General features: G+C 37.3%; 1 protein-coding gene across 1 annotated transcript; it reads right to left on the bottom strand.

Moving 5' to 3' along the window:
* Positions 1 to 894: 894 nt before the first annotated feature.
* LOC128500109 (pancreatic alpha-amylase-like) lies at positions 895 to 8058 on the bottom strand. Its single transcript, XM_053469141.1, has 10 exons — positions 7867 to 8058; positions 6675 to 6821; positions 5842 to 6039; positions 5186 to 5416; positions 4793 to 4926; positions 4333 to 4455; positions 3441 to 3540; positions 3214 to 3335; positions 2267 to 2392; positions 895 to 1244 (listed from the first exon to the last, which is right to left on the bottom strand). Exons 1-10 carry the CDS (start codon positions 8032 to 8034, stop codon positions 1055 to 1057), a joined length of 1539 nt encoding a protein of 512 aa, XP_053325116.1. The 5' UTR covers positions 8035 to 8058; the 3' UTR covers positions 895 to 1054.
* Between the last annotated feature and the right edge of the window lie 4816 nt (positions 8059 to 12874).

Consider the following 12874-nt stretch of genomic DNA (forward strand, 5'->3'; position numbering starts at 1 on the left):
TTTGTGGATCTTTGTGGATCTCTTCATCTGGGACTGATTTTCAAGGCCAGGTCAGGTTAACATTTGAAAAGTGTTACAGCTAAAAGCCACAAGTCTGTTCCCTTGAAATCAGCCTTTCTGTGGATGGGACATACGTGAGCAGACAGGGAACCTAAGCATATGCATGTGATAGAAATAACTTTGGGTAATATGGATAAACCAATGATATCTAGCAATACATGATTCAATAAATAAAGAGAGCCAGATTAATGTAAAAATGCTATGGAGTTTATGCGTAATGGTTAATTCTAATGCAAAGCTTAAAAAGTGGTCTTACTAACCTAGAAACCAATGGAATGGTACAAATATCAAACGTTGACATGGCAATGTGACCACATCATCACCAATATTAGAAACTAGAATTACAAAATCATCTGACAACCTAAATGTTGTCTGACCCAGTACCCCACGGTAGGCTTGTGGAAATTATTGTAGTATGGTAAAGACAATAAAAAAATGATAAACTATGCTAAAGAGCCAATTAGATAGGAAAATGAAACACAGAATAAGGAAGATACAGTTCAGAGGCGAGTGAAATCATGGAATCGTTACAGAATAAAACCCAAAGCTTCTGTGGCCTGTTAGGTCACCTGTGTCTTATGTTTACATCAAGTGATGTAACATAATCTCATGATGCATGCAAAGTTTGAGAAGGTAAACAGAGTTACTGTATTCGTCCATATGACTATGTGTGTTCCTGCTGGAGGTTTTGCGTAAAAGTTACAGATTGCTCACAAATATTCCTTCTGCAAGTTTGACTTCTCACCCAGCTTTATTCACAGCTCGCTATCTTCAGTAAATAAGCAGGTATATATTTCAACTAGTTAAACAGCCGTTAAAAAGATAAGCCCAAAAAAAGAGATTAGCATGGGAGTTTATTTATGCTGTGATGTGACAAGATGAGTAAATAAGATGTCATTTGTTGTACAGAGAATATTTCTCAGGTTTGGAAAATGACTTTTCCAGTTTATAGAAGTCAGTTCATACATTGAATAGCAGTCTTTTTTTTCAGATTTTATAATCTGGCATCAACATGAATAGCAGCGAATGGATCTTCATCATTGTTACTGATCTGGAATCGGGCAGAGCCATTGCTACCCACTGTAATCTGTCTGCCAGTGCACCTGGATCCCTCCTTTTGTCCAGAGATCACATCACAGTATGTACCAGCTGGGAGACCGGTGTATAGGGTGGCGTCCATGTACCTACAGGAATCACATGACATTCAGAAATGTAAACGCCATATACATGGTACTGATGTGATAGTGAGTGTTACAGGCAGGCATTTGTAATGTACTCTTTATGTTTAGCACCTGAATAGGCACATCATGCACACCCAACTATTTAACTGCACGTCATCTCCTATATCAGTAGGCAAGGTCATTGAGCGGGCATTAGGGCACTAGAATCCCTGTGTATTTACCTTATTTATCACAGAGCAAAAGGTAGCATATATATATATATATATATATATATATATATATATATATATATATATATACCGGTGTGTGTATATATGTTCAATCCGTTATATTCCCCAAATCTAATATGATTCCTTTCCCCCTCCTTTTGGGAGATCCTGCACCTGGCCGTGTTCTGTATTCTCCTATGTGATCTGCTGATATACCTTGTCCTATTTGTTTCGTGGGGATGTCGCCTCATCACGTTCCCTGTCAGTTTTCACTAGTGTGCTCCTAAAACTTGTTTTTCTGTCGTCGCGCGTTCTATGCTGTGTTGATGTAATGCTGCTACCTGCCTACTGCGTAGGTTGGGACGCCGTGACTCTGCTCGTATGGAATGCTGCGGCTGTGCCTCGCATTCTTGTTGATTTCCCGAGTTATTGTGCTACTGTATGCCGACTGTTGTAACCTCTTGAATGCGGTATTGGTGCCTGTGTTCCCTAATTTCCCTTCCCCGATTTTTCCTTTCTGTATCCCTGCACCCTTGAACACTTGAAAATTTCAATAAATATTGATTTACCCCAAATCTAATATGATTAAAAGACAGTATTAAAAGCCCTAGACCAATGCGTACAATGTGATATAGATACAGGTTAGAAGTTTGAGACACTGATATATATGTATAAATATTATTCAAATTTTGGGTTTTGACCTATGCTGTAAACTAGTCCCCTACGCCTCGATAATAATCCATATTGTACTGTATTGTATTGATGTATTGACTGTATTAGCGTATATATGTATATGCTATGACTCATATAACTCACCAATCATCATTGTTAAAAACAATGAACCCTCTGTTGCCACGACCAAAGGCAACTTGATTGCTTCCATTGTCCCACCAGTTAGAAAAGGGTTGTCCGTCTACCACGTTGCGGAAAATAGCCATATTCCTGCAAACACATAGTAATTAACCTTAAATATGGAAATCTAAATGCTAAAATTGTGCCAATGTAAATGTAAAACAAAACTAAAGATCTATTGCTTTAAACATCTTCTTAGAAAGAACCCCAAGAGCTACATGTGTTATCATGCTTAAAGAGGTGAGCCCACGAAGCTCTTCACAGAAAAAAACCCTCTACATGGCATGAGAAAGTTGGAGGGACTTGTGGATTTCATATAAGTAATAAATAGGTTTGTTTCACCAAAATATACTTAATTTCCAAAAGACTTCTCTGAATAATTAACCTTACACCCCGAAGAGACTAGTTCTTTTATGATTGTGTGTTGCTAGTTATGTAGAACACAATACTGATTGTTTGGATGCTAATAACAATTGTAAGCTTGCGAGCAGGGCCCTCTCTACCTAAGGTATCGACTTGTCTTAGTCTGTCATACCCATTGAATACATGTATTGTATTAAGTGCTGCGTAATTGTTGGTGCTATATAAATAAAAGATAATAATAATGTATAATGTACCACTTCACCCCTTAGACAGTCAAATCGATCGGACTCAAAGCATTGTATGACCAGCACCAGGGAAATGTAGTTATTATATATGTGGGCAGAAAATAAGTCCATCTACAAAAGGCTTTCCAGTATTGTAACATTGTATTAATTAATTGTATTAATTGTGGCAAGTGTTTTATTTGAATAACATGAGCTTATTCCTGGCATCATCAACAAAAAACAGTAAAACTAGGAATTGTTAAGTATCACTGGTTTAAAAATGTAATCTAATTCTATAGTTACTAACTTTTGATTTGGACTTACTTTATTTGACGCCATCTGTGCTCACAGACCCAGTCGTTACCACAAGTGGAATCAGCATTAATAGTGACAGATTTTGTAGAGCCATCTGAGTAACTTGGTGGTCCAATCCAATCATTTACGTCCTGCACAAAAATATTAACATTTCTTTCTGGGTTTTTTTTGTTGAAGAGCGAAGCTGTACGTGTTTCTCCACAGTTTTCACACACAAATATATATTAGAACATTACCTTTCCATTCACAAAATTCCTTGACCATCTGTAACTGGACATGATACGAGTGAACCCATAGGGATGTGCAAGCATGAAGCCAACACCCATTTTGTAGAGTCTACAAAAGAACACAATAATTAGTTATGCAGTTAGGCCCAACTGCTTTACATTTGTATAGGAGTGGGAAATGGACATGGGTAGAGAGTGGCGAGCGTCTAAACGCTGCTCCTGCGGCCCGGAAATTTCCGCTTGTGGGATTGAGACCCGAAGAAGTGGTGCTTCTCCCAAGGTCTCTAGGTAAAAACCAAAGAGTTCCCAGGTATACTTATTATATCTATATGTCGACACAGACATAATTTTGTCTGAATGGTGGCAATATAAATTTAGGGCCCTTTTAAATTCATGTAATGGGGATCCCTCTATGAAAGTACCTAGCAGTAATATAAGCCTTTTTAATGTTAATTTTTAGGAACTTCTTAATGTAGCTTTATAAAGATGGAGCCCTGCTTGTCAATAATGGAGGAGTGTTGGCTGAAGTGAAGTCAGCAAAAATATATCTTCTGTTTACTTTTTTGGTCCTGCCAAACATCCATATGGGCAATTGAGTGGTCCTTTCCTAAACTTTCAACTTGAAGAACAAAGCCTGTAGTCAAGCTTGGCCCGACTAACCTTGTGGTATACATTGGCCAGCTCACCCTTCTCTATGTAATAACAAACTTAAGTAGGTACATCTTATCTCTTTTACTACCCTGAAATGTGCATATGTGTTTGCCTGGCACATGTGTGCAATATTGTCTGCAGTCATCTAGCAACATGTCTCTGAGTATATACATATACTGTATTTAATTTTCATTCAGACTGGAGAGCAAATATCAATAATCATCTGCTTCTCTTCCTCTTTAAGATTTACCGAGCATCCCAGAAGGTGAGGATAGAGGCTCCACCAGCTCCGTGACCTCTCTGGTTATCATGATTATCTACAAAGACCAGGGCTTTGCCGCTAGGCATGAATCCCCATCCTTCTCCCCAGTTCCTGTTAAAAGAAAGCAATGTTATAAATAGATAGAAAGAGGAGGGGGAAAGTGCATATATATTTACTGACTTTGTCAGTCTTACTTATTGATCTGGACAATCTAAACAGACATTTTTATCAGGAAAGTTATGATTAATGTGAAGATAGACAATCTTGTGTTTTTACATTTCTTTTAGTTGCTTTAGTCATTAGTATGGCAAAGTATAAATGTGCTTATATTTTTCCCAAAGTTTTTTTAACAAAATTAGCATCCAGTTATACTTTTAACAGAAAGTCCCATTGATATATTATGTGCTTAAAACTTTCTGAAACTCTCTATCTCTTGTTTGTGTCTTACTTCAGGTAAGACAGCTTCTCTCCGTTCCATTTGCGAATGACATTCCCGAGTTTAGCTCCATATTTAAATTCAGTCACTCTTCCGATGCCAGTATATTCGCTGGATGAAATAGGTTCACCCCCAAGATCAATAACCTTCAAAACACAACGCAAAATAATAATGAAACTGTTACTAGTAGTATATTGAGCCCACTCACGGGTATATAATTCTAAAAGTAATACTTTCTTAAATAATGTGTTGAATTACCTTAATTAACTAAAATGTGGGAAAATCTATTTATTCATCAGTGATTTTCACTGCTGTTTTCACAAGTGATGATTATATTCTGTACAACTACAACTACAATTCCTATTTTCATTCTTAAAAACATTGGAGAAGTTTAATGTTGAATACCTCCTGGAAGATAAAAGGACGGGCACCGCTGGGAAACCATTTTGTGTTCAAGTTATATAGTCTGTCAGTGATTGCTTTGATATCACCGGGCCACATGTGCTTGGCTGCATCAAGTCTGAAGCCAGCCACTCCAATGCTGATGAGATTGTTCATGTACTCAGCAATCTTTCCACGCACGTAGTCCTTCTCCAGTGCCAGATCCAGAAGGCCAACAAGACGACAATCTCTAACCTATTAAAAGAAAAAATAAACACACACATACATACATATCCATAAATTAGTGAGCCCACGTAATTGTTACCTGTTGCAAGTGGACAATTTTAATCTTGGTAAACATTTTCCTTAATTTTAAGGTCAAGATGGCCGTGCCTGAAATACTAAAATGTTAATCTTGACTTTGAGTTTTTTACATATAAAAATATGGAAGAAATAAATTATTTAATCTCATTACACAGAAACATAGAATTACACACCTTCTTAAATGTTCTACGAAAGTCTTTTAGAAAATTAATTATGTTATAATGTTATATATGTTATATAATTGAAATCTTTGAAGATTTCCTGATTTCATAATTTTATCACTATACAAGGCATTGTGAAATTCTAAGCTCCAGTAGCAGGGTTCTAATGACTTCTACCCAGATTGAAGCTCTTACCTGATATGAATCTCCGTAGTTTTCTATTTCACCACTGCCTGTCCTGCATTTGCCATCGTTGAAGTCCCAGGAAGAGTATGGGACAGTTGGAAAATCTTTTGAACCTGCATTGAAGTAGCTCCCGCAAGTTGAATGGGTACCTGCACCTCCACCAGAGCCGCACATGTGGTTAATGATTGCATCCACATAAATATACACCTAAGAAATATAGAGAACATCAGATACAAAAAGTGAATTTAAAACAATCACATAAAGTCATCAATCTGAAGATAAAGGGTATGGTACAATTGTACGTGGTTTATATGTATTCCAATTAAGAAACCTGTTTGTAACAGAGTTAAGACTAGGGTGCAATAATTGTGCAACCATGATACTTCCCCAAACAGACTTTTGGGCATATTCATGAGCCTGCAGCTGGCTAACAATGATTATCCGCACACTCGATGGAAATTTCAATAGCTGGTCAATGGGGAGACAAAAAAAATGTCTGGATATGGTTCTGATGAATCCCCATATGCAGTTCCATAAAAAAAACGGTAAAATATATGGTGACGCTCAGCTATCATATGGATTTAGTTCAGAGTCCTAAGGCGATGGTGCCTTCATACCGGCTAGGAACAGAATTATGGTGCCGTTTTTATTTTGAAAAGAGGACATTTAAATCCACTTAATAAATCTGTATATTTATTCTTGCACTTAATTACTAATTTAAAGTCTATATTTACTTAAAGAAACCTGGCTTTAAGCATCACTGCTAAGATCCTTTATACCGCTAAATAAATTTTGGTAAATATGGTAATTGGTCAATGTCAAAACATAGAAGTGGCACATACCCCAACGTTGTTACAACGGGTCACCATGTCTCGGAATTGCTGTTCATTTCCAGATCGGGTGCAGAGTTTGTAGCTAATTGGTTGATATCTTTCATACCATGGTCTGAAAGGATTGCTGAGGACGATGTTCTCATTTGGTGGAGAAATCTAGAATATACATGAACATCACACATAGCGTTTGTTATTACACACATTGACAACAATATGAGGGAAAAACTATTTTCAAAAGCTAGTGGACTTTTTGAAGTTGGGTTCACTTAGGGCATTTTTGTCAAGAACATAAAGAAAAATACACTGTACATTTTGGCCAAACTAGATGGGTCAAGTGTTCCTTATCTGCTGTTGAATTCGATGTTTCTGTGCAACTCTATAGGACCGTTTTACCTTTGTATAGGTCGATCCTGTGCATTCTTGTTTCTATTCACCCTGTTTTTTTGTCACATGCCCGAAACTAAATTCTTCTTCCCGCTCTATCCTCTGAGGCTGCACTAGAAGTAACAGATGTGTAATAATAACTGGAATATGCAACCCTGGAAATCAGGCTAAGATGGATGCCCTCACAATGCCATTGGGGGGATAATGTGCCCAAATTATTTTCAGGATTGCATAATATTCTAGAGTTAATAAATGTCTGAGATAAGTATGAAACAAATTATTTTTCCTAGTTAAGTTTAAAAGGAAGAGGAAATGATGGAAACAATTACTTATTATAAGAACTATGTATTTTGCAGGCACTGTCTTCTGATCTTAACTTATTGATGCATTGTGTGTTGCTATTGTAATGCAGTCTGTGTGCACTTTAGATACACATTTACAAATTTGGGTGCAAAGTAGTGTTCTTAGGATAGAATGCAATGGAATGGTCTCTTGAACTAGTATGATTGGTTGTTATGGTGATTAGACCCAAGACTTTTCATACATAACCTCAAAAAAAATTAACAAGACCTTGCAGTCATCATCTAATATCAGGCTTTGTTGAAATAAGATAAACTTTCATTAATGTAATGTAAACCTTTAATTAATGTAATTAACCTTTGTATAGTGATGGTCACTGTCTGAATCCTATTTAAGAATCACTCCTTCAAATGCAGCAGAGGCTAGATTTTGTTGAACGTTTTTGACAAATCTACTATAAGAGTTTCATATCTTTATATTATATTGTACCTTACTTGTGGGTACAAAATATACTAACCTGTACTCCTCCAAACCCATTAGGTCCCAAGTATCGTTCACACTCTGCTGCAATGTCTTCCCATTTCCATTCAAACAAGTGGACAATAGATGTCCGGCCAGCCCTGGTGTTGGGATTGAACTGAGCCGAGCAAAACCCAAGGACCACAAAGAGCAGAAGGAGCTTCATCCTGTCCACTAATGCGACCAACGTCTATGGCTTTCTATCTTTAAATACTGGATGTTAGGAAACATAGTCTGTGATCCAAAATCAAAGGCCACCTGTCACTTGTTTATTGTGACAGAAGAAGCCAGGTGGTGATAAGATGTAAATTCCCACCACTGCAAAACGGTTCTTATAATAGCTCAGAATATCTCGATATGAAATGAACCTGACAAGCAGGACACAAACACAGTTATAGTAAAAATAAACTGTGGCAGAGCCTAGATGATAAATTAGCTTAATGTTAGTCTCACATGTCGCTTGGTTTGGTAGGTAGCCTAATGCTGAAAGACAGTCTCATTCAAAACAAGTGTCTGTATAAAGATACCAGTGTCCATGACCGGGCTTTTGTAAATCATTGGTGCATGTGCGGCATTTGGTACTACAAAACCAGTTGATGTCTACCCCTACTCTCTGGGATATGCCTTCAATGTACTTTAGATGTTATTGTTGAGCACAGTATAAGATATCTATAAAAACGAGAGGTTACTTCCAAAAGTTGAAATAAGATATGTAGAGATCTTACAAATGGCAGCATCTATGTTTAGCTGCACCCTTATAAACCAATGGAATCGGCTGATAAATAAAATTAAATAATAATTAATAATTATATGATATATAATGGATTTTAAAAAAAATGTGTATAATCTGTTTTTCTCTGTAGCTAGTATCGAGGCAGGACAATAGAATATAAAAAACTTCCTAAATCCACACTGGGTAACATTTCAGTAATATGTATTATTTGTGTTCATAACAGCAACCATCTAGCCCCAGTGTTGGATTACTGTATATGGTTGTATTTATTATTATTAGTATTATAAAACCAGCAAGTTGTGATGCTAAGCAGCATATAACAATGACAATTATAAATACATTGAGTATGTCTTTGAGGCCCTCGTTATGTGAATGTAAACGTTCACCTACAAAGCAGTGTTACATAATGTAGGGAAACCAAGTAGAGAGTTGTGTTGCCTAGATAATATTATCAAGTTAAATGCAAAGGCCAGTTTCAATAACACTCACTTTGGCACTAGTATCTGCCAAAGTTGTGCGCATAAAGAAAGGAAGAAGATCATATCCATCCCTGAAATCCTGAAGAACCAGCATGGTTGCATTTCCACCTTTTGTGGTATTCCAATGGTTACATTCTAAATGAACAATCTTGCAAAAAAAAAATCTTCTTGGCTTAACTGTTCCTTTTAATGAAAATGGTCCCTCCATCCTCTCAAATTCCCGCAGAAGATTCCTTAGCAACATAACCTTTTATTGGGATGACATATTTCCATGTGCAGCAGGTTGATGTACCATAGAGGGTTCATTCTTGACCTGTGTCTCTAGGTGATAATCCATTGGGTTTATATAATGAATACATAAAATCATTACACTAAGGGGATCCTACTTCTAGAAATAGAAAAGTTGGCCCAGATAAATCACATTTAGTTATTAACTGTAACTCTGAATAATGATAAATTAGGCACACAAGGGAAACCCAATTATATATAACAATGATAAGGTTAATTTGACATCTGAATGATAATGCAATTGCCTGAGTTTCATTTCAGTTTAACCTCAGTCTTAGTTCTAGATGGCCAGTCACCACAATAGTTGTGTAGGATATACATACAGTTCAAAAGACCTATGTGTTGTTCTACAGAGGTAGAACAACACATAGGTCTTCAGTTGTGTTGCTAATCTTGAAGTAAAAAGAGCTGTCAGTGCCAATGATTATCTTTTTCTGGTTCATTCTTTCTGACCCGAGATGACATTACATTAGGTACTAGCTGGGAGACCTTCTTCAGAGTAATATCTATGTTACGTTACATTACATTTATTTATAGAGCGCCAGCAGATTTCGCAGCCCTTTACAACTAGAGTCGGTAGGATAAATGTAAAATGACAAATAATAACAAACTGATAGAGAAGGCAAAGAGGGCCCTGCTCTCTTACAATCTAGTCGATGTTCCTCTGGTATACCACAGGTGTGTGTTACGAATTCCTAAAGCACAGAGAAATCCAGTGAGTGTGAGAACAGTCACAGCTGCTTGTTTAATGACTTTACATAACCTGCTTAGATAAGCGTCAATGCCTGCCAAACAAATAAAATCCTATAAAACCCAAATTTCCCTCCTAATACGGTATATAGCCGTGCTCGGCACCTGTATTCCAGTGGTCATGTCTTTTTCAAATAACACCCACAGCGGCCACAAAACAAAACCACCATTAGAAACCAAAACCTGCAAAACCTTTTCTTTCCAACTGCTCCCTAATTTAGAACTCAGCCTCCTCTTTCATCCAAAACCCTTTCTTCTCTGTTTCTGTCTTAGTGAACCAGCTGCAATCCAACATATTCTTACCTCTAAACATATTCTTCCCTATCTGAGTCTAAACAGTCATAATTAAACCTACTGTGCGTTCTAACTATTACTATACATTGAATTTTGTTGATAAGAGTTGGCTGTGCCGCTGAGATCCTGTTTTATATTGACTTGGGTACTTTGCTTCAAAACAACATGAATGTTCATCCCCTAAAAGATGAGCATATGTCAGGTTGTGTGTTGTATTTTTTGTTTTTATTGAGCTGATATGGTTTTGTTTTATTTTTTAATTGTTTAGGCAACGTATAGACCACCATCCATTTCTAGCATATTCTTAGCATATTATTAATTAGTGGGTTCCTTTCTCTTAATGAGAAAAAACAGAGCATATAAATAACATGGATAAGTTGTCTCTCCTACTAGCTAAATACTGACACCACAATTATGAACTTGGCCCATACTTTCCAAATTTACAATGCATGGCAATAACATTATTTCCAGTTTTATTTTTGGGGTCATATGGTTAGATTGGATGATTATTCCATAAGCGTCCTTAAAAATAAGATAGAAATATACGCAATTCTAGACCAAGCTTTACGACCTAGAACTTTAAAACAAAATTTTCCAAGACTTCAAGAAATGGAGATAAGCTGATTTCTTTGCTGATTATTATGCTAAGTTATATAACTTGATGGACAATTCCACATCCCTGTGACAAAAATAGCAACATCTTCATTTATTTCACCTCTCAGAAGCGGCAATATCATGTCTGGAAGTCTCAGAACTATTGAAATAAAAGGGAAATCCCACTTCTTTAAGCACTAGTTTCTGGTTAAAAAGGTTGTAATGTTTGCATAATATTAGTTTTTAAGCAGCTGCATATTGGTCATTTGTAAGTGTTCTAGCTGTGGTATCTTATCAAAGTCTTCTAGACAAACACTCTGACTCCTTATAATACTGCTATGAGGTAAACTATAGAACGATTCAATTTTAGTTACCCATCAAGACTATTTTTGGTTTATTCTGACTGTTAATTCGAATGGCTGGACTTTCCCACAATTTATACTCCTTCACTACTGAAGGTTTTTTTATACCCCAAATATCAAAACGTTTTTCATATTTTTAGTATACCTTGGTTCAAACCATGATTCCTCTTTTCCATGTTAAATTTACCGACACAAATTAGACATTGTTTTTGCCGGACAAGTACGGCTTTCCCTTGAAACCATAGAAACATATAAAACATAATTATGAATGATAGTATTTAAAAAAATACCAAAACACAAAAACAACGCATTCTTTGCAACAGTAGATGTCACTGCTAAACAATAATTCAACTCAACATTCCCTGATTACAGTAATACCTTATATGCATAGCTCTCTTATGTTGTACAGAGCCACATCTGTCTCTTATATATCACCTTATCTTGTTTTTAAAGTGTAGCGGGGTATGTTTTGTTTAGTTTTGGTGCAAAATGGATATAGACTCCTTCTGGGATCTCTCTCAAATCTTGTGCTCAGCACCCTTTGGTAGCATACACTCGATTATACTACCATATGCTACTGCAGCTTTGCCAACTCACATGCACAGGTTAGTAAATAGAGGCAAATGATTAAATATATATCTATTATGTGTGTTTCTACATCAATTTACATACAGTTTATCATGGTGTAAAGTCAAAGAGTCTTATTCTCTCCAGTTTTAGGGTTACTACCACAGAAGGCTCATAGGTGGTTGTGGATGAAACAAGCAGGGCCGGCCCAAGACAAAATGCCGCCTGGGGCGAATTTTAAAATGCCGCCCCCCCCCATCTACCCTTCCTCTCCCTCGGTCCCTGCCGCCCCCCCATTATCTACCATTCCTCTCCCTCCCTATTATCTACCCTTACGCCCCCCCTTGTACTTGCCTTTCAGCAGTCCTGCGGCGAGTCTCCCTGTTCGGTCTCGGTGCCGGCTTGTAATGCTGAGCGCCAGAAATGAGGTAATCTTCCGGCACTCAGCATTACAAGCCGGCACTGAGACCGAACAGGGAGACTCGCTGCAGAGGAGAGAGAGAGGGCGCCAAGCGGGGCCCCTTTCTCTCTCTTTTGCTTTAAAAAAAAAAGGGCTTGGGGCGACAAAGTGCCGCCCCTTCAAAAGTGCCACCTGGAGCGGTTGCCCCACTCGGCTCCATTGTCGGGCCGGCCCTGGAAACAAGGACTCATATCCAGCTTTAGTAGATGGTTTGTTACAGGGAGATAAAGATGTCAGTTCCACTGTCAGACAAAAAATGGACAACACATCAATATTGCTTATATAACAATGTATTGTCCACAATCAATAGTAGTAGATTTCATCAGCATAACAGCACAAATGAATACATAAGTATCTAATAGAGCATAATTTGAGGTAAGGCTGTACCCATGAGAGCTTATCCAATGTTTCAGCGTTATCAAGGATAAAGACCTTGTGAACTTCATGTGGATTTATCTGCCTCATACAGGCTGAAAAAT

The sequence above is a fragment of the Spea bombifrons genome, chromosome 6, assembly GCF_027358695.1.
Source record: "Spea bombifrons isolate aSpeBom1 chromosome 6, aSpeBom1.2.pri, whole genome shotgun sequence".
Lineage (NCBI taxonomy): Eukaryota > Metazoa > Chordata > Amphibia > Anura > Pelobatidae > Spea > Spea bombifrons.